The sequence below is a fragment of the Malaya genurostris genome, chromosome 2 (assembly GCF_030247185.1).
Source record: "Malaya genurostris strain Urasoe2022 chromosome 2, Malgen_1.1, whole genome shotgun sequence".
NCBI lineage: Eukaryota > Metazoa > Arthropoda > Insecta > Diptera > Culicidae > Malaya > Malaya genurostris.
The window spans coordinates 249,235,814-249,260,869 of record NC_080571.1 but is presented as its reverse complement, the minus strand read 5'-3'; the positions used below and the strand labels follow the sequence as shown (position 1 = coordinate 249,260,869).

Below are 25,056 nucleotides of genomic sequence, written 5' to 3'. Positions count from 1 at the left end.
CAAGGGGGAGATACCAAACTCGTCTGGGGTCTGCTAAAGAAAGTTCCTTTTCCGACGCTTTGTGAGCGTAGCCCTTGCGTTGATAGTCACGAATTTGTTGAACGGATTTTCTGGTTCGGCTTTCATTCGACGTTCCAGACATTTTAATCGTTGCTCGGCCATCGAATAACTTCTGGGAAATTCTATGTGGTCGTATTTCCATAGTAAACCTGTTTCAAAGCCACCATCAACACGTACTGTGGTTTCAACGAGAATTCGACGAGCTCTTTTGTCGTCTTCAGTCTCAATTACGGGTCCCACTGGTGGAACTGCTTCCGTTGAAAAAAATCGTTCAACCATACCATGAAGTTCGCGGTCTGTATTACAGTCACATATATGGTTGTGATGGAATAAACTGCTATGAGTATCATCTCCTAGTCTTCCGTGTATTGTCCATCCTAGACGGCATCGTGTTGCTACAGGCTCATTTGTACGTCCTTCCCGTTTCTTCAGAGTTAAACTGAGTTTTGAATGTTCCACTCCAATAAGAATGCGAGGGTTGGCATTTCGGTAGCTATTTATTGGAAGACCTCTAAGATAAGGATAGTTTTGAACCAGATCTTCATACATGAGACTTTGAGTTGGTAGTTTCAGTCCCTCTACCGTTCGAACGTTAGACATAGAATATCTGGTTTGACTGTTAGCTCCAGATATTTCTACTGATAAACGTTCCGAGTTCGGCTCAGTGCGGGATATATCGCCAGTCCAGTTTAAACACAATGAGCTTGCTTCTCCAGATAATCCAAGTTCTTTTGCGATACCTTTATCCATTAGAGTCAACGACGAGCCGTCGTCGAGAAAGGCAAATGTTTTGAGTGATGATTTTGGTCCATACAGCGTCACTGGAATCACGCGAAATAATATTGAATCTGCCATCTGTCGATGTGTACCAAGCACACCGGATGTAGCTGTAGCAGAATTCAACTTTCCCGCCGGATGAATTATTTCTCTTGATTTATTCACTACTGTAGTCTTTCCAGGATGAAGCAATTCATGATGACAAGCGTCACAGCCGTTCATACCACACGGGTTTGAAGTATGACAAGGCCATTTTCCGTGACGAACAAGACAACGGCGACATAATTGCTGATCTTCCACTGACTTCCAACGTTCAAGTAAATTCAGTGATTTGAATTTAGAGCAATCTTTCACTTTGTGTCCAAACAATTGACAAATTGGACAACATTTACCTTTTGTTTGGTCTTGAACTTTTCTATTTTGAACATTTTTTTCTTTAGCAGTTTCATCGATACCATGTGCGTTCACAAACGCCTTATCTCGAATGAATGCTCTTTTTGTTTCCTTGCCTCGATCTGTCTCGGTGAACAGTGACACCTCGCTTGCCTCTTCGATTACTGACGTCATATATTCCTCGAACGTGGTAAGATCAGGAAACGATACTTTTCGCTTATACCGCGCCCAATCCATCTTGATATTGGCCGGTAATTTTTCAACAAGTTCTTGCAAAAGACACGGGTTGCCGAGATGAGCAATTTGTCCAGATGCAATCAATTGACTACACAGATTCTGTACAACGAGTCCGTATGCAATGAGAGTTTCTAATCTTTCCGCTTTTGGAGGAGGGGTGGACCGAACTTTCTCTAGCAAAGCGTTAACTACCAATTCTGGTCTGCCATACAGCATCCTCAGAGTACTCAATACGCGTGCCACTGCATTCGGCATCAACAAATTACTGCGCACCGCTTCTAGTGCATTACCTCTCAATGAGCGTTGCAATCGCATCATGTTTTCCGCATCCGAAAACCCACATAAAGCTGTCGAGTTCTCATAGCTGCTCACGAATAATGGCCACTCCAGTGGATTACCCGAAAAAACTGGTAACTCCTTAGAGACTACTTGCCGAGCAGCTAATTGTTGCTGTGATGGCACAACTACACCAATAGATGAGCTAATTGCTGAATTATGCATGTTACGATCATTTTCAGGCAATATTGGAGACGAAATTTGCATTTGAGTCTGTCCCAAATGGGGAGTATGCATTCGATTATGGTTAACGTGAGGTGTACTATGAGACCATCTAAATTCATTTCTACTAGTAGGATTTATCGATGAGTTTTGAGAAGTTACAGGTCGTAAGCGTGGGGGAAACATATTTGTATTGGGCACTCTCATTGACCTATTTTCTATCATTAACTCTCCTATTCTATTGTTTATTTGATCGAGGATTTTTTCTAATGTCTTACCTCCTGAGCTTTGATGGACACTATAATTACCTTCTGTATTTGAAGCTAACAGAGACGTTACACCCGTTTTAACATTACCAGATGAACACGATGTCGGTACAATATAAGTACGTTCTGGCACGAACGGAGCTGCTTGACTTGTAGAAGGGTTAGTGGCTGCAGTACAGGTAATAGGTAGCACATTCCAAACAGCATTGTCGGCAGAAACTGGATACATCTCACATCCTCGTAACCCTTGTCCCGTTGAAAAGACAGGTTGACTTATTATTGTAGAACGGGTGGCACCGATAGAGGTTGATGTCGGGATAATCCTGGGCGTTACAATAGGTGATGGTATTACAGGAAGAGCATCTGGAATACTCGCAAATGGTCTTTTGGGTATGGTTCCCGTATACACCAAGCGGGAAGTAGCAAAGTCAAAGATACTAGTAGAAGTGGAACTGACGGGTACAGACTTTTGTTCAGCAGCAGCGCTAGTGGTTTTAGATGAACTTATTTGGATTGCAGCGAACGAACTAGTGTCGACGGGAAAATTGTTTGTTTCCGATTTCGCACCCGTTATTTGTTCTTGCTGCTTTTCCATCCAATCATTGACCTTACTTCTACTGCTTTGCTGACTGCACGTTGACCGACTCTTTCCATCATTTTCTTCTAGCGTCGCTTGTAAAACTGCATATCGTTGTTCCATATATCGCTGGTCCAATGCCATTTGTAATTTTAACGCTTCTTCTTGTTGCGCCAACTTGGCTTGTTTGAGAGCAAACTCCTCGGAAAGATGTTTAGCTTGCATTGCTCTTTCCTCGTCCAATTTTTTGAGATGTAGTTCTGCTTGTGCTTGGGACATTGACTTTCGAGACGAATTAGAAGGAACTGATGACGTCCTCAAGCGACAATTGATACACCGCCACGACCGATCTGCTATTGAGTCATTCACACCAGCACATCTGAAATGATGCCAGGCATCGCATTTATCACAGGCCACCATATTATCCGCCTGATCAGGCTCTTTACACTGCGGGCAATTGTACTGCACTGGTAACGACATGACGAGGTTATATAACCTTTGTTCTCGTATATCACATAAATCTGATCACACAGAAGATGTTCGGTAATTTTTGCCTCAACGGACTTTAGAGGACCAGATGTTGACGTGGTCGTTATAGAGTAAAACTCTAAAAAGTTTGTTGGAAATCGCTCTGTTGATGTTGAGTAAAAGAACTGCTCATTTAGCTTTGAATCGCTTTTTAGCTGCAAATTTTATTTAACGTTTAATATTTCAGTGTGATTGTGGTATATAATTAATTTCACTTACAGTTTTAGTTCTTCTTAAATTTCACCTACAACAATTCAACAATATTTCCCTGTTTCGATAGATCTAATGAATTCGACGAGATCAGATCTGATATGAGTTTTATAAATTCTTCTTATTTTACTCTTCTTCCCCTACTTATCTCTTATCATCTATAGATATAATGAGTTATAGATCGGCGCGCTTATGGGCAGCCGGTATCCACATATTACCGTACAGTAGAGCTGTGTTGACTGCGTCAACAGGCGTTGAGGAGCACTAGAAAAAAAATTGATTCTAGGCGTGATGTTTTCTTTTTTGTATACTGGATTCAAATGAGCATAGTAAAACACCCTCTTTCTCCAACCTTTGCTTTTGTGACTTATTTTTCATAAATAATAAAGAAAAATCCAATCCACGTTCGATTATTGATGATTCAATCCTGATCGATTTTGCCGAACTAACAGGAAAATTTATGAAAAATTGACAGTTAATAAATTTAGATTTGCCGAGAAAATTGTTTTCTTAGTAATTATACATTTTGCCGAGACGATTACCAGTGATGCCACTTTTTCCTGAGGTAAAATCGGTAGATTTGACTCCAAGTCGAATTATACTCATCAGTCACGTACCCAGAGGGGGAGCCCAAGGGGCCCTGGCCCCTCCCGAAATCGAAAACATATAATTATTTAGAATGTCTCAGCCATGTGTTACAGAAATAACAAGACAGTAAACGTAATGAAATGTACTACAATACCAGATCCAGTTGAAAAGTTTAAAGTGTATGATAAAAACAGCCGTAAAAGGCACACCGAGAATCTTCAGGCTTCAGTAATATTATTTTTTAATCTTTGGGCCCCTCCCGAAATAAAATTCTGGGTACGAGCCTGCTCATACATGCTCCTTTGAGACGAGCTTGCCGTGAACTTATATGGGGAAAAACTCACTAGATGTATCTAAACAGATGTTTAGAATGAAAATTAGTACGTACCAAATACAAGTAAATTAATAAATAAAAAAATACGTAAAATCATCAGCTTGGAATGCCAAGCGATAAAGAAAGGCTTCCATAAAATGAATAATCAGTGCCGGTGGATGTTTGATAGTTTTTATAATTGGACATACAAAAAAATCTGGATAAATTATGCGACAATATTCTATTTTTAAAATAATGAAAAATCCGTAGATTTTTAAAGGTCCATCCATAGATCCGTAGAAAAGACAAAAATTCGTAGATCTACGGATAAATCCGTAGGGTTGGCATCGCTGTCGAGCACTCGGCTGTGCAAATCTCGGCATTCAGCAAAACAAGTTAAGTGTGTAAGTTGCTTAGCTAAATCAGCCCCTTTCATTCGAATTCTTTTTTTGTTGGGTAGTCCAAAGCAAGGCGATTTTGTATTTTGTCTTGTGCATTTAAAAAATTTTTTAATATTAACATGTTTTTATTGATATTTCAAAATTATTATTTTAAATCTCTTCATGATTTCTACCAAGCGTTTTCAAGGCAAAAGGAAAATACATCCAATAATTCATAATAACCCTTTAGAATGTGGCTGATTTTAAGTGAACACCATTAAAAAATCGACTGTGATAATTAAATATTTAGCTAGATTGCTAGTTGTTTTGGTCCCCAGGTATATTGTTTTGAAGACAAAAAAGACAGTTTAAAAAAACAACAACCAATTAGTGGTTCCCAATTTTATTCAATTTGGTTGTATTGAGGTCGACCATTTTATCGTTTTTGATATCTGGTGTATATCGAATAGTTATATACACGATTACCTGAATACATAAATAGAAGAACTTTAGTACTTCGGTATTAATTTCTCGACAACTGATTACTGCAAGAAGTCCCTTGTTAGTCTCACTTCCGCATTAACCCTTTCACGACCATAAGATGTGCAGGACGAAATATGTCAGTACGAGACAATATTTTAGCTATTGGGGTGTAAATTAAGAGAATATCACCAGAAAAACAGAGCAGGGCGCATAAGTGTCCTATAATTTCATGGGAAATATTTTTCCCTATGATTCTTAGAAATAAATAGAAGAAGAGCTGGGTTTATAATATCGTATTTTTTATTACTTTAATTGCTTCAATTATCAGAATAGTAAAATTAATAGTTAGTTATGGCATTCTACGAAACGATTTCGTGTATTTGTGGACGTTTCACATAACACATTTATTATGTGTTCTATTTTCTATACGTCATTTTGCACAAACTTTTTAGTGCAATAAAGATTGATAGGTCTTTTTACTTATTCGTTCAGGAACACATTTGTCGCCTTGAAAATAAGTTTTCTTTAACATTCAGTAAAAAACATCGATTTAATAGTAATTGAAGAATCTATAACGGTTTTCATAGAAGGGAAACATATTTCCCTTGAGCCTTAAGCGGTTACCTTTTACTTCACTCACACATCACTTCACATGTTTTTACCTATTACCAGTACCACGTACACTGAACATAGCAATGAAATGAAGCATTTCGATGACGTGATGTTAATAAAAGCATAGTAATCATCCAACTAGCCTATTTTTCTAAAACAACTTCCGTAAAAGAGATTCAACAGATATCCGAGATCATAGAATGTATGCTTTTTATCTGTAAAATCTTTTTTCATTGGTTAAAGGAACATTTTCATCAAGAACTTTAAGTTTTGAAATAAATTTTTTAATCCGTAACTCCATTATTTTGAAGAAAGGCACGCATCACATAATCGTCAATGTAAGTTTCAGTAACTAATTAAAAATATTAAATTGTTTTAGTTTAAATTTATATTTTATTGGAAGTATTGAAAGTATTGAAAGTATTGAAAGTATTGAAAGTATTGAAAGTATTGAAAGTATTGAAAGTATTGAAAGCATCGAAAGTATTGAAATTATTGAAAGCATTAAAAGTATTGAAAGTATTGAAAGTATTGAAAGTATTGAAAGTATTGAAAGTATTGAAAGTATTGAAAGTATTGAAAGTATTGAAAGTATTGAAAGTATTGAAAGTATTGAAAGTATTGAAAGTATTGAAAGTATTGAAAGTATTGAAAGTATTGAAAGTATTGAAAGTATTGAAAGTATTGAAAGTATTGAAAGTATTGAAAGTATTGAAAGTATTGAAAGTATTGAAAGTATTGAAAGTATTGAAAGTATTGAAAGTATTGAAAGTATTGAAAGTATTGAAAGTATTGAAAGTATTGAAAGTATTGAAAGTATTGAAAGTATTGAAAGTATTGAAAGTATTGAAAGTATTGAAAGTATTGAAAGTATTGAAAGTATTGAAAGTATTGAAAGTATTGAAATTATTGAAAGTATTGAAAGTATTAAAAGTATTGAAAGTAATCAAACTGGTAAACGAATGCAAGTTGCTCTTAACAGAATAAAAACAAATACATAGTATAAAACCTTTCGAAAAATTGGAGCTTCTCTGTTTCATCCACTGCGCTACTCCATTTAGCAGAAACTCACTCTATTGACCTTTGGTGCTGGTCTGTTGAACCGCGAGTCACCTGAGTGTTCAAACATTTCGTTAGTATTGGTTTTGCTTGTACCGTGGGGATGAAAGGTAAATTATCGTATTGTGTTTAAGAGCGTGAGAGAAGAGCGGGCAGATTCTTTCAGAATGTGAAGAAAAGCGGTACAAAACAAACTGTTTTCCATCATGGCGAAGGAAATAGCCGGTCAAAGTGTGGTAAATAAAAGTATCGGAATTTTGTCGATGAATCATAATTTGATAAGTATAACCTTGCTTTGTTCGATATGTTCTTCGAGGATACAAGGACATACGTATGTACCTACAGTTTATTTTGGTTGGTTGAAATCGATTTTAATTCATGTCACGTAGTTCATAACAATTTCTTCAATTGGAATCGTATTCAAGCCTGAAAGGTATTGAATTTCATTTCAATATAGAATAAATCGGCAATTGGCAATCGTGTTGTTTTACAAGGTTCATTCTAAAGAACGATGCAATAAAAGAAAAGATTTAGCTCGAAGCTATAAAATACTCAAGCAATTAAAAGTTCTACAATTAATGAAACAAAAAATCACTTTCTTGCTACTTAAAGGACATGCCAAATCATTTTAGGAGCTGGATGAAAATTGAGTAAACAGTGCTTCTTAATATCACAAAACATCTGAGGATAGAATTTTTCGAGATTATTGCTTTGACTATAAAAATGTCGGCTTGAGTTGTATCGTTCTAAGTAAACGGCAAATCAATTTGGTGGTTGCCCGAATCTTTTTGAGTAATATTTTTAGTTGACTTCCAAAACATTTATTAAAACATTGGAGAGCTCCAAAAAATCGCAGAAAAGGATAAAGATTGCAGTTACATAGAGGCTTAAAATTGTTATTAAATAAGTTATTAAATTAAATTAGTTAGAAGTACAAATGTAAAAAGCAAAGTCTTGGCATTACATTCCTTCCGTGGAATTTGGCCTTTCTGTTTCAACAGACTTCTCAGCCGATTCTTAGCGTACAGAATAATTGCATGGCTAGTACTATGGATCCTACTGACACTAAGAATCCTTCCAGGTCGGGGCTCGAACATACGACAGCTGAATTGTAAGACCAGCGTCCTGTGCAGTGAACCGCCAACCCGGGACGTAATGTAGTCCATACTATAAATATATAATTTTTCTACAACCACTGTGTTTCTCTTCAAACATGAATGGTTTATTTCCTTGTTTTCTTCAGAAGGAATAGGGTTTCGGAATGGAACCCATGGGGGGTCGATTTCGGACCATGCTTTTTCAAAACTGCCAAATTGCCTATTTCCATTACAATCACGTTAACTTCTACAATTATAATCCTAATTGTAGGTAACTATTTTCTTAATTTCACTTACAAAATAATTTATTTAAAATACTTTTTAAGTCGATGGCCGCAATGATTTGTTGTGGGTTTTACAATTTATGAATGAATTTGAGCATTGCGTTTTGCGTGTAATCGGTTCTCTGGTTTTCCTGTGTGTTCCACCTTATACTTGCACCGTTACCATTCAGGAAGTAAAGTATTGAAAGTTTGCGAAATTCACGTAATAAATCCACTAGTATTTGCGATAATCGATACTCGGAAGTGTAGAAAAATCATATTATTTTTATTCGTATTCACGTCATCCAGTTATGTTTCTGGCATTACCCACCCGCCTTGGAATGGAGTTCCATAATAAAAATTGTTTTCATAACTCAAGAAACAAATTTATGAAACGAAAAATTGAAGATTTGTTTTATGGATATGCGTAATACTAATAAGGCGTCATCCACAAATTACGTCACATCAAACATAAAAAAAACTCAAACACCCTCCCTATATGTCACATTTTGTTACAAATTTTGAAACCCCATCTTTCCGTATATTAATATTGAAAAACAAGGCGGTATCAGAGCATTCACAAAAACCTCTTTTGAGAATCACGTTGCGCGGTGAACACGATAACTGGGCGTAAAATATTCTTAAATTTACTGAAGCACAGACTAACAGACATGACAGTATGAGTAAATTCTTATAAAATAATTTTTCGTGATGCACTAGTTCCACCTATATTGTACTGCGCGAACTATTTACTATCGGTACACCCCTTGTGTTATGTAAAATTTTTTTTACTGATTGGTTCCCCCTCGTTTGTCAACACCGATCAGCTGCTTACAGGGATGCCTGATTTCATCATAATATTTGAAAATGAATCGTCACAATAAATTATTGGATTACGTTGATAATATATTTAACATTTTTAGCGATGTTGTAAGGTAACCATTTATTTTTCTCAACGTTGTTCATCTAGACTATTTTTGATTGTGTTGGTAATTTTCACCCAAAATTAAGTGGCGGCAGACCAGAAGTAAGTAAATATTGTATCAAAACGGGTTTGATTTTGTATTGCGTTGAAGGATGAGAAGTAGGCACAATTCTGTATATAGTTTTGCCAATATGCATTAAATCTGTATCCTGCATGAAATTCGCATGGACGTATACAAATCAATACAGTACAGGTAATTCTGTATGAATGTCAACTCTGTTGGTAAATGAATAAAATAAACACAGTCTAGATGACAGACAGGATGTTTTGATAAGATAACATGACGCCATCATGCCATATGCAAGTACTGTCCCAACTAAAGGAATATTCGAAATGACCGTTAAAATGATTGAAGAATCTAAATTGAGTGTCCTGTCTGTTAGTCTGTGCTTAAAGTATGAGTCATTTTTCCTCCCTTCGTCGTTCTCAAGTTATTATTAACTTAAAAAAAAATTTTCAAAGTAACAGCATTAAATAGTTACATTTCTCTAACTTGAATGAAATCTCGTATCGAATACTGGTACTAAAAAGGTGAGATTTCGAATTTAGCTCTAGAACAGAATTTAAGTTCTGAACATGAGAATTAAAAAAAATCTGAAATTTATTTGCTAGTTAAATTTCAAGCCCCGGTGAACGACCAAAATGGTTAAAGCCTTTTACCCCGGCTAAATGAAATAAAAAAATAAATAAATTTTAAAACTGTGTTCAGGAATTAAAACCTGAAACTAAATCGAGGAATTATATTCTAGTTCAAAAGATCTAAAATTTAGTTCCCGAATACAGGTTTAAAATTCACCTCTTGAGCATTAATCCAGAATTTTGAATAAATACATAATAAATTAAGCGAGAAGTTTCCCTCATTGTTTCCAAAAGTTGAAGAAAAATAAATTTCTGTATTGTTTATGGTAATCTCATACTGTTAAAATTTAATCAAAGATTGCTGATCATATGTCTGATGGCATGGAGAAAGAATCATGTTGTTGCGTTTAGTACAACTCAAGATATTCCCGTTTAAGATCTATCCATTCTTCCACAGGAAGAATTTTGAAAAGGCTTCCCATAGTAAAGTAAGACGTATTCACGCCAATAAGCGCATCTCTTCCTTTTTGCCCGCATTAGCTGAATGTCCCTGAACTGCTTCGCCGAAGTTGCTGCTTTGTATTTGCCCAGTGTAAGCTTGAGATGTTATTGTCGAGGATGTGACGAATGGTTCTGTTTCAGGCCACAACAGCAAATCGCTTGCCAAATGCATCCGTGATCATTCTTCGCGAACTTTGCGGCAAACATGCACTTGAGTCTTCCCGGTACATTCCGATGTCCAGTTCCGATGTAAAACTCTCGTCCGGGACGCTGCCTAAAACAGAGTTTGATGTAAGGGAGAGTGTTCGGTTACCGGCGCCCGTTTCCTTTTTAGCTCATAACTTCTAACTTAGTGCACATTATGCGGACATCTATACATCAATGGAAAGCTAAAGTCCCAGGCTAACAACTGATTAAGAAACTAAGTTGATTCATTTGATTGAAAAAAAAATTCTTATCAATTTAGTAAAGAGATAAATTTTGGCCGAAATATTAGTAAAGACTGCAGCTATTCAAAGAAAAAAACAACAGAATTTATTCTCTTTGGAAGCGTTTTTGACAAAAGTCTTCATTGTTTGATGGTGATTTCGCTTGGCTCTCTTGGTCGAATATTTGGATGGTGGCGCCTTTGGTATTAATTTGGCCGGTCTTAGTCGGTTTTTTCTTAGCCGGAGCATCTGCTGTATGAGCAGCTAGATGCTTGTCTCGACAGCAGCCTGCATATCACAGACAATTTTTCACGATTTGTCGAAAAAAATGGGATGGCGGTAACCGAACATCTTGGGGTGCCGGTAACCGAAATTGGCAGACATTTTGAAAATCATAAAAATAAATATTTGGTTGCAAAAATTTTGATTCGAAAATTGCCTGAGAGGTGGGAAAAATTAGTAAATAGCAATGGACGATACATTGATTAATCTTTAAATTCTTATAATTTGGAAATAAATGCATTTTTGGCCCGAAAAAATACTGACCAAATTAATTTGTACTCCCAATAACTGCGTGTTTTTAAAAATTGGAAATGAAATAACAGTGAAAAAAAAACTGTTGCAGTCTTAAAGTCACGTCGAAATGCATGAGGCCTGCAATAGAAACAAAAACAAAGATTTTTTTTATTTCGTTCGCCTAGGTATTTTCAAGACATGACAGAGTTGGTTTATCTTATTTCCGTGTTAATAGATCAGTGCTTTTATTACCGGCTCCTGTTGATACCCTTTTCTTTCAGGAAAGGAAATGCCATTACCAACTAGCAAGACTCAAGGAGCTTTTGGTTCACTATTCGCCCCATCGTCCATTGATACAGTTGTGTTCTTTTTTTTATTTTTTTATCGATTTATTAATTTTTAGTTTGTTTGACGTAAAGCCGCCATAACTAAGTTCAGTTTTTTTTTGCAATGACTGAGTGGAAGCATATATTGGAGAAGCCAAATGAATGAAAAACTAACAGAAAAGATGATTTATTCGAAAAAGATACGCTAAGAGACAAGACTCGAACCTGCGTTCTTATGCATTCCGTGCATAAGCGCTACCATTTCGCGAAAAAACTGAGTTGAATTATTGTTATTTATATTGATGTTGAATAATCGTTCTGGGTTTCTCTGTCTTGTTTTTGATTCGTTTCATTTTGGTAGCAATTGTTGCTTCATTCCATAAGAATGTTTGGTTGGTTTCAGATTCTGTCTTCGATGTACGGGGGTTACGTGTAACTTGCGTAAGAGAAGCTCCGTTGCCAAGAGCAACGGTTTGCTAACAGTTTTAAAATGTGGCTTGTTGATTTTCGTGGATGACCTGCGTTCTACATGATAACTTTGCGTCGTGACCGAAAGTCACATAAAAGGGTCGCGTAGCATGTATATATACACATCATTCAGAACACCGGAAATTCCACTGTTTTCTCTTGATGGAGAGAATCCCTTCGTATTGAGAAAAACCGTTTTCCAATAAATTTCATTCAAGCCTCTGAAAGGAGATGTACGTACACATCTGTTGCAGAGTCCTCAACGTACACCGGTATATTGTAATACCATTTTCATATACGACATAGTGTAAATTGTTAATGTGTTTGAGATAGTTGCGAGTAGTTCAACTAGAAAAGAAGCACTGAGAAGATAGTCCCTATTTTACATTCGTGGACTCCTGAATTCGGTTAAGACGATATTCAAAAACTTGGCCCTTCAAGTGGATAATGATTCATAACGTCGCAGTCTCTTAGAGCAAACATCGAAAAAGTGCCACTACGTCGTGACAATTAATTGGTTCTCACGAGCTTCACATGACAACCTAATTGAAAATGTTATGAAGCTTCACTTCAAGGAAAAGCTAGTATACGATTTTGAGTGATTCTCAACAAAAATCGGAAATTTTGCAGTCTGTCTATCGAATACGTGAAACATAGTTGAATTTGTGCTATACTAAGATAAATTAATATTTGTGACGTAGCCCTCCGTCGAAACGATTGTGTCACCTGAGGAAGACGGAGATATCTCTTAAGCTTGGAAAAATCGGTTTGGTTTTTCAAAATCCAACCCTCAAAATAATGTTTTAACAAAGTTACAGATTAGCTGCGTTATCGATAGATATAGATAAAAAGCGCATGAGGTTTCAAAAGCACTAACAGTTATCTTTGGTTTGCACAAAGCCATATGCAAGTCATATCCTGATGTCTTCGGGAAATCCAACGTGTACGAAGGCTATACTGAAGAGGTGCACGATAAACACTAAACACTAATATATAAGTACAACCCAACACTGAAACATTCTAGAGATTCACAACACAAATTTCTAAATCACCTAAGCAAGTCATAGTGGAGAAGAAGGCTTCGGCTCAAACTAATCCATTCACCTAGAGAATTTAGTCAATGACACTGCTGTTTATTTAAGCAGTGTATAACATCCTAACATTTCGTAATTTTCTCGAATAAATTGTTAGCAAATATGATTCACTGGCTTGCTCTGCTATAGCACAATCGTTCATTATTATACGCTCTGATAACTTTTTCGTATTTCGAATGAGTAGTAAAAGAAAAACTCACCGGCATCGGGTTATTGCCACACAAGGTTGTTGCTATCAATTTAACAAACCATAACACATCGAATCAAATCAACCACTAATTACACTAGACTCGTGGTTGTCTCAAACCTTATCATCACTATCTGACCTTATCACTTCTGAGTACATTCCTCCACATCCATACTCGTGGCAAAAATAGAAGCGATTTTCCAAAAAAAAATAAATCACTAGGCTGCTCAACGTGACAAACAGTAATCAGCTCACTGGAAAACGAGTTGAAGTTTTACCCACCAGTTTTTATTTTAATGACCTTGGTTAATTGTAAAAAAAAACTGTTTGTACAACTGCAGTGCTGAAAACTGCCACGAACGCTTAGTCGGAAATTGAAATCCGCGGAGTATGAGAAAAAACGCGAATCGTTCTAGACAATTTAATAGCGGTCTCACCGTAAACACTGGACCGGCTACAGACAAACAGACGGATGAAACGAGTATGATTGATACTTGCGCTGGGACTGACTGGGCTACTGACACCGGCACATCACAGCGTGGATCAATAGCTCAAAACACAAACAGTGCAAACCGCGCGCCATGTCGTCACGCCGCCGTGTGGTTGTGTCCATCGCCGTTCTACTCTTTGTGTGTGCGCCGATTTCTGTTTTGTGCACGGTTGCGATAATTTTAATTAGGCTATTGCTGAAGAAAGGTTGTGGCAAAATTACTTTGGCACAATGGGTGAATGTGCACTGAAAATGAAAACTGGAATAAAATAAAAATTGAAGTACCAGGAAAAAGTATTACAACTAAAGATAGATGCATTGATACGTCATTGGGGCACGAATTTCATGACCATAGTTTGCTTTAGTTGCTAAAGCAATTGGAAAACGAGCTTAATCCACCTAGCAGTGAGATGATACCTTTTTACCATTTTTTATATATATAAAAAATAGGTATAGAATTCGCTCAAACTTTCGAAAAATTTTCCGAGGCCCGGAGGGCCGAATGACATATACCAATCGATTCAGCTCGACGAACTGAGCAAATGTCTGTGTGTGTGTGTGTGTGTGTGTGTGTGTGTGTGTGTGTGTGTGTGTGTATGTGTGTGTGTCAGTATGTGTGTTGTCAACTAAGAGGTTGAGATCTCAGAGATGGCTGAACCGATTTTGATCAAACTAGTCGCAAATGAAAGGTCTCCCCGTCACCCAAAACGCTATTGAATGGTTTTGAGATCGGATGTTTACTTTTTGAGTTATACAAAGTTTTATGTCTAAATTTTCAGTTTTTTGACAGTATCTGTCACAATTGACCTTGAAAACAGAATATGTTTTTAGACTTAGATTCCGCACGGTAATAGCTATCCAACAAGCCATAGATTGTTAAAATCCGTCCATTTTTAACGGAGATATCGAAATTTTTGTGTAATCGACTTTTCCCCCTATTCCGGCAGTAGGAGTTTTGAGCGCTGTATGACAAAGAAATGCTTGGAAGCAACGGAAAACACGATTTTTTATACTGTTACATACAATTGTATCTAAGTACCAAAAAGACTGTGTACAGCATCCTTTTTTTATGACATTTAGCTTCGGACCGATTTTAGCACGGCTCGTTTTTGGCAACATATTCGTTCGAATATGACATATGTAAACCAGATGATATCAGCATTTTCGAGTTGAAAGTAATTCCATAATTATATTGATTTAAACTACTTACAGCAATAAATGCTGGAAGAACATAACATCCATATACCATTCGAATCAGTTCGTCGAGACCAGAAAATGCGTGTGCCCAAATAATTCCACTCAATTTTTTCGGAAAATTTCTTTTCTACTAATTCAGATTCATACGACAATTCGTATGCTCCCAAACAAAGTTCCTGAATTATGTTTGGTTCTGACCTCTGGTTCCGGAACTACAGGATGATATGTGAAACGAAATCAAAATTGTGTAACTCATTCTTCTCGTAGATGTCTGAACCGATCTAAGATTCAAATGAAATCTAAGAATCATCTAAGATTCAAATGAAATCTAAGAATCATCTAAGATTCAGATGAAAAGTTTCAAGATTCTATAAAATATCTTGCTCTTCAGTCAGATCCAACTTCCGGTTTCGGAGATACAGGGTGATTGGTATAAAAATGTCTATTCCACATATATTAATCAGGTTTATCTGCTAATTTGGATAGTCGATAAAAAAATTAACTTTTTTCAGTTTTAGTGGTATTCAGTTGTCGATTCAGAAGGAACCTAAACATTTAATTCGTGCTATGATTTCTCAAAGATGTCTTCACTGATTTTCAAATATTTTGAAACAAATGTAAACTATACAGCTACTCAGGTAAATTTATCTGACTTCGGCCATACCGATTTTAGAATAACGGTTCCAGAATAAAATCGTTTCTCAAAGCTCAATCGTTTTCTCAAAAAAAGCCTGATCAAATTTCAGAAACAAAAATTCAAATTAAAATAAACTTATATACAAAATTAATAAATTTTATACATACACACAAAAATTAATTAATTTTATCCAATTATGACTTCCGGTTCTCGAATTACATGATGATGAACTTTTCAAATTCAAACCGATATAGAAGATGACAATCCCGAAAAGCTTCAAAGTTGGACTCAAAACTGTTGTTATTTATTCGTCATATGGCCATACGAATCGGTTTGGGTTATGCTGGTTCCTGAATACCGGCTCTGGAAGTACCTTAAATTACCGTAAACTCTAAAGTGGAACTTACATATCATGGCATCTTTAATCGATTATCACACTTCTAGATTTAAATTCGATCCGATTTGCAGTTTCGACATTACAGAGTAATGAGTGATTAAAATCTCAAATTGTCGCTTAAAACGACGGTCATTAAAATAATGTTATGAAAACTTAAACACCGAAGAATATTCATACAAAAAACACATGCGGATTGATAAAAAAAGGTATCATCTCACTGCTAGGTGGATTAAACACGTTTTTTTTTATCAATCCGCATAAATATTCTTCGGTGTTTTGATTCTCATGAAATTATTTTAATGACCGTCGTTTCAAGTGACAATTTAAAGTTCTGTTCACTCATTACGCTGTAATGTCGAAGCTGCAAACCGGGTCGAATTTGAATCTAAAAGTGGGACCAGCGCTGCCAACTATACCGATTTCTCGGTATTTATACCGATTTTTGGACTCGATACAGGAATACAGATATGCTCTCTCAAAATACCGATATTTCAATTTTCATACAGATAAATACCGATTTTCAGTTTTTGTGTTGGATTCCATAGGGGTAAACCAGGTCGAGCGACCTTTTTTTTTTTTTTTGGTCGCAAAATCAGTTTTCGCACTAAATTGATGATAGTTTTTTTCGCCAAATACAGATTTTTGGAAAAAACAGTTGACAGCACTGAGTGGGACAATCGATTGAACATTCCATGAAATGTCGAAGTAAGTTCCAGTTTAGAGTTTACGATTATTTACGCTACTTCTAGCGCCGGTATTCAGTATAACCCAAAACGATTCGTATGGCCAAAAAATAAATATGACGAAATTGCAATAGTTTTGAGTACAACTTTGAAGCTTTTTAAAATTGTCATCTTCTATATCGGCTTGAATTTTAAAAACTCATCACTCTGTAATTCCAGAATCGGAAATCAGAATTGGATAAAATTCATTAATTTTGCATGGGACCATAAATACTTTAATTTGAATTTTTGTTTTTGAAACTCGATATGGTTTTTTTGAGAAAACGATTGTGCTTTGAGAAACGATTCGATACTGGAACCGGAATTCGAAAATCAGTATAGCCGAAGTCAGTTAAATTCACCTGAGGAGAATACCTCTGAAACTGTAATAAGTTTATTTCGTTATCGAATATCCAAATCTCAGGTCAAAGTCCTGGCTTTACATTCCTTTTGTGGAATTTGGCCTTTCTGTTTCAACAGCCGATTCTTAGTGTACAGAATCATTGCATGGCTAGTACCTATGGATCATACTAACACTAAGAATCCTTCCAGGTCGGGGCTCGAACATACGACAACTGGCTTGTAAGACCAGCGTCCTATGCATTGAACCGCCAACCCGGGACTTTCACAGATGAACAGGATATATTACTGGAAGAACAGTTTGGGTTCCGCAATGGAAGATCCACCATCCACCAGCTCACAAGGGTTAACAACATCATCCAGCAAAACAAATCAGTGTCCAAAACGACTGCCATGGCAATATTGGATATTGGAAAGGCGTTCGATAATGCTTGGCACGATGGCCTGGTGTTAAACTGCATCGATATAATTTTCCGATGTATCTTATCAAAATTATCAAAAATTATCTTGCAGATAGAGCATTCCATTTCTGAATAATGCACTTTCACAAAGATTTACTATTCCTGCTGATGTGCCCCAAGGAAGTATCCTAGGTCCCATCCTATACAACATGTTTACATCAGACATTCCGCCTCTTCCGGGTGGTGGTGTTCTGTCACAACTTGCTGATGATACTGCCATTCTTTACAAAGGTCGTGTCATTAATGCTCTGATGAATAAACTACAGACAGGTCTAGACGCTTTAACTGAATATTTTACAAGCTGGAAAATTGTGATCAATGCAGCAAAAACTCAGGTCATCTTGTTTCCACATTCAAGATCTCTAAAACTTGTTCCATCAGACGAATGCCGAATACGATTCGGCGATGAGGTCATCCAATGGTCTGACGAAGTTCTTCCTGAATATACTAGAACAAAAATTCGAACAATACTGCACGAATTTTGAAGAGATGTGCTCAATCTCTGTAATACAAATAATTCAAAATTTGTACGTATTAGGTTAGGGATAGTAATAAGTATTTAGATATTTTATTAATAATAAAAATAAATATTATGATTAAACATTAGTATGTAAAACAAGAGAAACTAAAACACTATTATTAATAACGAATCGTATGAACAACAAAGATGAAAGGCCAAAGGGTCAAAACACTTGTACTGTAAAACGTTGATGTAATACACAAAAATAAGATTAATAAACAGATATTTATGCAAAAAAAAATGAATAGGTAATATAAATTGAAGGCTGACATCTTCACGGAAACAAGTTTTTATTAGTTTTTTATCGAATTTAATTTAATTACAGCATTCTACCGACACCTTTTTATGAAAAAAAGGAATTAGGAAATCATATTTACCGGTATATTAAGATATCATGTTTCAATTTGTTTGATTTTATCATAAATAATTTATGAAATTTATTAGATTAGTAAAAAACAAAACATTTATCTTGCAAACGCGATAAAGTATACGAAAACCCTCTTAAACACTTACTCTTGAATACGTGGGTTGAAGATTGCAAGAGTACACATGTTTGTGATAAATATCAATATCAACTAAATGTGTGATGATTGGAGTCAGATAATCATATGAAGATATAGTGAAACGACACTTAATAGTGTATTGAAATGTACTTACAGTTTTAAAGTCCTTGTGTCTAAGGTAATCCACTCCAATACCCTATCTGAATAAGTTCTAGAAAACCGGTATACAGGCAATACTTTCTAAAATCTTATTAACGAAATGCACTCAGCACAAAAGATTTGATAGCTGTTTTGTGAATTACGAAAGTAAAAAGTGCAAAGCTTCACAGAAAAAAATATTTATTTTCCTCCTCCATTTACGAATAGCTAGTTTTGAACAGTAAGCGCTTCGATTCTAATAACTAAATAAATTCTTGTCCAGTATGAATCAGTTCAACTATTCACAGCTCGTCCCTGTCATCGTCCCCTTCGTACTCGTAATCATCCTCGATGGGTTGTTCGTGGCAAATATTGGCGGCTTCCGAGCACAGTCTTACGTCGGTATCCTTCACCTCATCCTCTTGCTGAAACATCTTCAAAATATTCTCCTCATAGTCTTCCACAATCTCCAGACAAAGGTGCTTCAGACTCTTGTTCAAATCGCCTTCCTGAACAAAATCCACCTCCGACATCTCCGGGTTCATACCAAAGTCCGTCATCATTTTCAGTACAACCGGCCGGCCGTTCTTCTTATATCGAGCTTTGGCATAGTCGTCCATTCGGTCGCACACCGTTTCCATGAGCTCTGTTAGATACATCTCGGATTTGGCATATAGGATAGTTTTCTTTTTTTTAGAGTCCCCTGTCGCATCTAATCGGTAGTCACCAACATCAATTTTTTTCTTAGGGTCCACCTTCGACACTGCCGACTCCATTTCATTCATCGTTGCCTTACAAACAAGGCATTTGACCTCTTTGCTGCTGATTGGTCGAGCCGCTGGATGTTGACCCGATACTAAGCCCGTAAATATCATAGTTATCGCCGCAAGTAATAGGTAGCACGTTTCAGTCTTCATTGTTCTGTGATGGATTTTTTTCTGTACTGATCACCAGTTCTACTTACTTGAAAATAGAGTACTGTTTAATGTAAGTCGTGAAATGATTTCTTCTTCTTCTTCACTTCTGGTGGCGTCACCTCACTTGAGATGACGCCGATTGATGGCACAGCGATTTAGCTATATTGCCAGTTAGCTTTCGTTTATAGTCCAATGGACTTTCTTTTCACTGGACTACAAGTGAAACCCTCGCTATGTGACAACGTGGAGTCACCGAAGTACGGATGAAAATCCTTTCTTTCTCGCGAAATACTCGAATTTTCACCGCACTAACACGATACGACGTGTTCACTCGTTGAGGGTTTCACCGGAAGTGTGGTGAAATGATTTGATAAGTTCTGCATGGAACAGGCAGTTTAAAGGTGATTATCGAAAATAAACACGTTTCTGTGCTCTGATTGGATGATTTTGCTGACAGTCGGCTGGCATTCTGATAAGCTAGTATTAGTAGATTGACCAACCCGGTGACATGTTGACTAATGCACGTTAGATAGATTGAAAAGAAATTCCCAAATACAGTAAGTAACCTACAAATGATTAAAACTTTGAGATTTCCGCATATGAGCTAAGTTTGAAGTAGTTACATAGACGAATCTCACCATTGCAATCGATATAGTTGTTATTCTTTTATACCATACTTTTGTACTGCAAATTGTATGGTACAGTAATGACGAGTTTTCTATGCAAATTTTAAATATCATTACTTAGTCATCATTAAAAATGACAAAAATAATTCTCGTGTAAGGGCCGCTTAAGGGTTGAATCGAATGAACGAACGTTGCACTATCTTTACCGCGATTTTTTCGCATAACAGTTTTTGCTTGTCGTCGGCGATAAGAATAATATTTCAGGCTTGTTTTGAATGAATAAAGTCACTCACTATTCAGACTATTTTTAGTGGAACCATTAAAAAACCAACAACGATCAACATTGAATGAAAATTTTTTTGAACGTTATCTCTCCTTTGGATGAGAATTACTCTGAATAGATTAAATTTCTGGCACTGTGTATATAGACGAAAAATAGGTGTAAAGTACACACTGGAATGAGATTTCGTTCTTTAATAGACTTGCTTACACAGTTAATTGAAGTTACTTAGAAGTAAGTAGCAAATATATCTAGATTTCTGATCGTATATTCCCGAATAAAAAATATTGCAAAAAAACAATACGATTTCCTGTTACAAAACCTGCCACAACTATGCTTTGACCGTTGAAAAATATTTTAATGTATTGTTATACACTATTTAATTAATTGTGAAAATGCTTTTTACAATAAGTATAGTAACAATTCAAATCATAAAGTTTTCTCATACATGTTTTCTTGGAAAACAATAAAATGTACAGTTTGCATATTGTTTGAATCAGCACGTGTACAATAAATTCAATTGTAGAATCGTAGAAACAATATATTGAATCGTTGGAAATGAAAAAAATCTTGTCAAGATACAATAAAATGTATTGTAACCCATATATCTAATTGTGAATCAATTGTTTATGCTGTACAATCAATGGTTCATTTTTTTACGGGTTCTAATTAAAATGAGAAGTGAAATCAATTACATAATGGGAGTTGATTCCGCCATGTTTCTGGGTAATGATTTTATCAATAATTAAATAATTGATCTACCATTCGTGTTCCCGAAAGTAAACACCGTCTTTGTAGTTGCCTTACTATGCAGCTAAAAGGATTTTCAGTGTTTCTTCTTCTTTCTTTTCAGGTATCACCGCAGAAGGATGACTAATTGTTATCTCAATTGTACTAACTGTTCCACTTACTACGTGGATGAATCAAGTTAGATTCAGAAATTCTAAACACCATAGAAATTAAATCCAAATCGACTACAAATTGCACAACCGATCGCTTTCAATGTTTTTACTGTCTTATTCTGATTCTTGCACTAGTGACATTTGTCAAGGTTGTGAGAAATTGCTTTATATACCCTGTGGTAACTTTCTTGCGAGGAATAAGGCAGGGTGGTTCGCACATCATATCGGCGAGAGGTATCGTCGACATTCCCCTACCCGTGAATCATCCCCGATTCCGAAGCGATTCGCTCCGAGTTCTGGCTACTGCTTACGACATCTAGAACGGCTAGCTTCACCGCCGGCCTAGCGAACACTCCTCTGTTTGTCTGCACCGTCGCTCTTCTTACTTGTCCGGTTTTATCCGGAAACGTCTGCAGAATGCGTCCTCGTTCCCAACGGTTTCTAGCTTGTTCATCGACGACGACAACTAGATCGCCCGGTTCTAATGGTTTAACCGACGACACGACCTGCCACTCGCTTTTAAAACTGTATCGTAAATCGAGCTACCCCTCAGTAACTGGTAATGTCAAAATGGAATCGCTTGAAAAAATGTTGGAACTGGCAACACAAGTTGGAAAATTATTGATTTTGAAAAACAGTTACCAGTAGCCTTGGTAACCACAAAAAAATGTAAACAAAAACAAGAGATTCTCACTTAAACCGAAACTACTAAATGTAGTTGGCCGCTGGCAGGTATTAAATTTATTCTTTCAGAGATCTGCCATAGCTGCATAATCTGCAGCTTAACAGCTGCATAATCTTCAGCTTTGCAGCTGGCGCGTTGTATTCTCGACACTCTTGTCTCATAACGAATATGTAATTCGTAGTGGCATACCGTATCGGCAACGCAAATTATTCACTACTAAAAATTTGATTTTAGTTTTTTAAGGCAAAAAAAAACTTCTTGTGTGTTATCTTCAGGTGGAATATATTCATTTAACTAAGCAAAAAAACTAAAACTAGTCCACCAAGCCGATTGAATGTAGATTTTTTGATAACTCGCTTCAGGCCAGAGATGGCATTTCACCAGAGTGATAAACGCTAGAGTCAGATTTCTGCCACACCGAGGATGAAAAAAACGAAGCACCGCACAAAGAGGAAAGCGCACTTCTTCTCAGTGTCGAATAGACAGCATTTGAGTGTGTGCTTGTGGTTAAAGCAGCTGGCGCGAGTGAAACACATTCTCTTCGCATGAATCGCTCACACGCGCTCTCGTCTAAATACACCCAAGTGACCACTGGCGCGTGATTGTGAGCGAACACTTCTGTGAACTTCAATTAATAGAGAGTAGATCTGGCCTTGCTATGAAAAATTTACAAGGAAAACCGAAAATTTTACAATAAATTGTTTTATTTTGCTGATTTTGCGTGTCCACGCTTCATCTACGAAAACCATACAGCAGAGTGCTCACCGGCGTGTACACCTCTGTGAAAGTATCTGCATCCACCTCAGAGAATTTATTAGCTAATGCTCTAGCACTTTGGTGCGATTCAGTGGAAGAGGTAAAAGGAAATAAACAAACGCACTTATGATGCGTGCACACTTACACAACAGTGGTGTATAAATGTGAAAGAGAAGAGCTCTCGTTGAAGTTGTCAGTGTGAGGGGAAAAATTTTGCTTGCTCTTCGTCACACAGAGGAGATAGACATCTCTGCTTCAGGCGACTTGTAACTTCACTAGTAATGATACTAACCGAATAATCATAATCCATCATAATTCCTTGGTGTGAGGGCAGTTTTGAACGCCGTTAATAAGGCGCCGACTTGCACTATAAGGAATTGTAAAAATGTTTCCCCAGCTTCATACGATGCCAACTCTTCCTCAGCGAGGTTATGATTGATAAATTGGTCAACCCACGGATGCAAACGAGGTTTAAAAAAATGTTGCACGTGTCTGTTCAACGTCACTAGTTTGTAATCGCCCTTGCTGGATTGAACTTTGAAGTGCCGATTGGGCTAGATCTATGTAACCGGTAGGGTAACCAGAATTCAGAGGTGATTTCAAAGCATTTATGAAGTCTAGTTCCAAGCAACTAGCAGCGTTATTAACAACACCACACACTCCGTCTAGCGATTGCGTTCCACGTTCCACGTCGAATGCACTTCCGAATAATGAAAAATACATCATCCAACATGCTGGAGCATTGCTGCCCGTTTCAATGCTGTACAAAATTATCGCTTTCAGGACGCTTTCTTCCATGAAATAACGCTCTAAAAGTAAATATGTCCCAAGAATTTCCTGCATTTGCGTACTCAATCGGGATTTTTCAATCAACTCATTTAAAGTTTTTAGCTTTGCTTCCTAAGTATTTGGTTCCAGAAAACTTTTTTCGAGATCGAACTAAAAACACAAAGCGATTAGAAATTCATTTATACGAATTAGAACATCATTTACACTCACCAAGCATCGGCGTTTGACAAACTTTATATACAATTCAGCCCTCGAATGAATTATTGTTATTTTTTGCAGTTTTTTGTAAGATTTTTAATAACCATGAAATGTGAAATTATTCCACAACTGTTTCAAACTGTTTGTTTATTTATTCTGGTACTCCTTGGTAACTAGTTCATAGCAACTAAAACAGTGTTGCTCGAATAGTTAGTTTTTGTCATTTTCAAGGGGTCGCTATATTTATGGTAACTGGTGGTAAATCGCTCACGAACACTTTTTATTCCGATTTTTCTTCGAAGTGTCTGGTCGTGTCGTCGGTTTAACTGCATCGAACCATTTCGTCTGGCGCGTTAACATTGGAAGATATTACCGAACCCACCTTCGCCAGAATTCATCTAATTTGAACATTTGAATTTAAGTTACATATCTTTATTGCTTGATATAATTTTATGCCAAGTATTCCAAATGCAGCATATACGAAATATTGTGCATGCAGTGTCATTAAACATTTTTTTGCTACATTGTCATACATTTTTGATAAAAATCGTTGTTCAGAGCTCGAGCTACCCCGTCTCAAACGAAATTTATGCTGTCAAAGGCAGAATAACAAAATTTTCATCCGTTTTTAAGTAAGCCTCGTATTTCCACTTTTCACTGTACGTATAGTTGAGGACAGCACATTACACTATTTGTAGGATATAGGTGAGTTTATTAATAACACAATGAGAAACTAAGCTTTTTTAAATCTGTGGGTTAAAATCGTGGTGGACATGGTTTTCTCAAATTGCATGTTAATGTAATAAATAGGTTCGTAATCTTTCACGTTGGCCAATACAAAAGCATACATCCGCTTTGAATAGTTGGATGCCTTTGCTAGGTTATTTTTTGTCCTAACGGAACGCTGATACTATTTAAACACTGTTATCATCTCTTGTGTGTGTAGCAGAATAAAACACGATGCTATTCTTTCCAAGTACTTTTATTGGAGTGTGATTTTTCAAGTCTGCACGCGTTGCTGATTAAAAATACAATGCCGGTCTGGCTTCTTAG

At 36.5% G+C, this 25,056-nt stretch overlaps 3 protein-coding genes across 3 annotated transcripts in view; all 3 read right to left on the bottom strand.

Moving 5' to 3' along the window:
- Positions 1–13,985, bottom strand: part of LOC131429250 (protein quick-to-court) — a 72,705-nt gene extending 58,720 nt beyond the window's left edge. Inside the window, exon 1 of the mRNA XM_058593299.1 lies at positions 13,439–13,985. The gene's annotated coding sequence lies outside the window, so the exon portion shown is untranslated. The remainder of the gene's footprint in view (positions 1–13,438) is intronic.
- On the bottom strand, positions 34–3,787 carry LOC131429249 (uncharacterized). The gene is made up of 2 exons (XM_058593296.1): positions 3,556–3,787; positions 34–3,491 (listed from the first exon to the last, which is right to left on the bottom strand). Exon 2 carries the CDS (start codon positions 3,286–3,288, stop codon positions 34–36), a length of 3,255 nt encoding a protein of 1,084 aa, XP_058449279.1. The 5' UTR covers positions 3,289–3,491; positions 3,556–3,787.
- A 5,049-nt stretch (positions 13,986–19,034) lies between the features above and the next one.
- LOC131429247 (protein seele) lies at positions 19,035–20,106 on the bottom strand. The gene has a single exon (XM_058593294.1). It carries the CDS (start codon positions 19,765–19,767, stop codon positions 19,153–19,155), a length of 615 nt encoding a protein of 204 aa, XP_058449277.1. The 5' UTR covers positions 19,768–20,106; the 3' UTR covers positions 19,035–19,152.
- Positions 20,107–25,056: the final 4,950 nt, after the last annotated feature.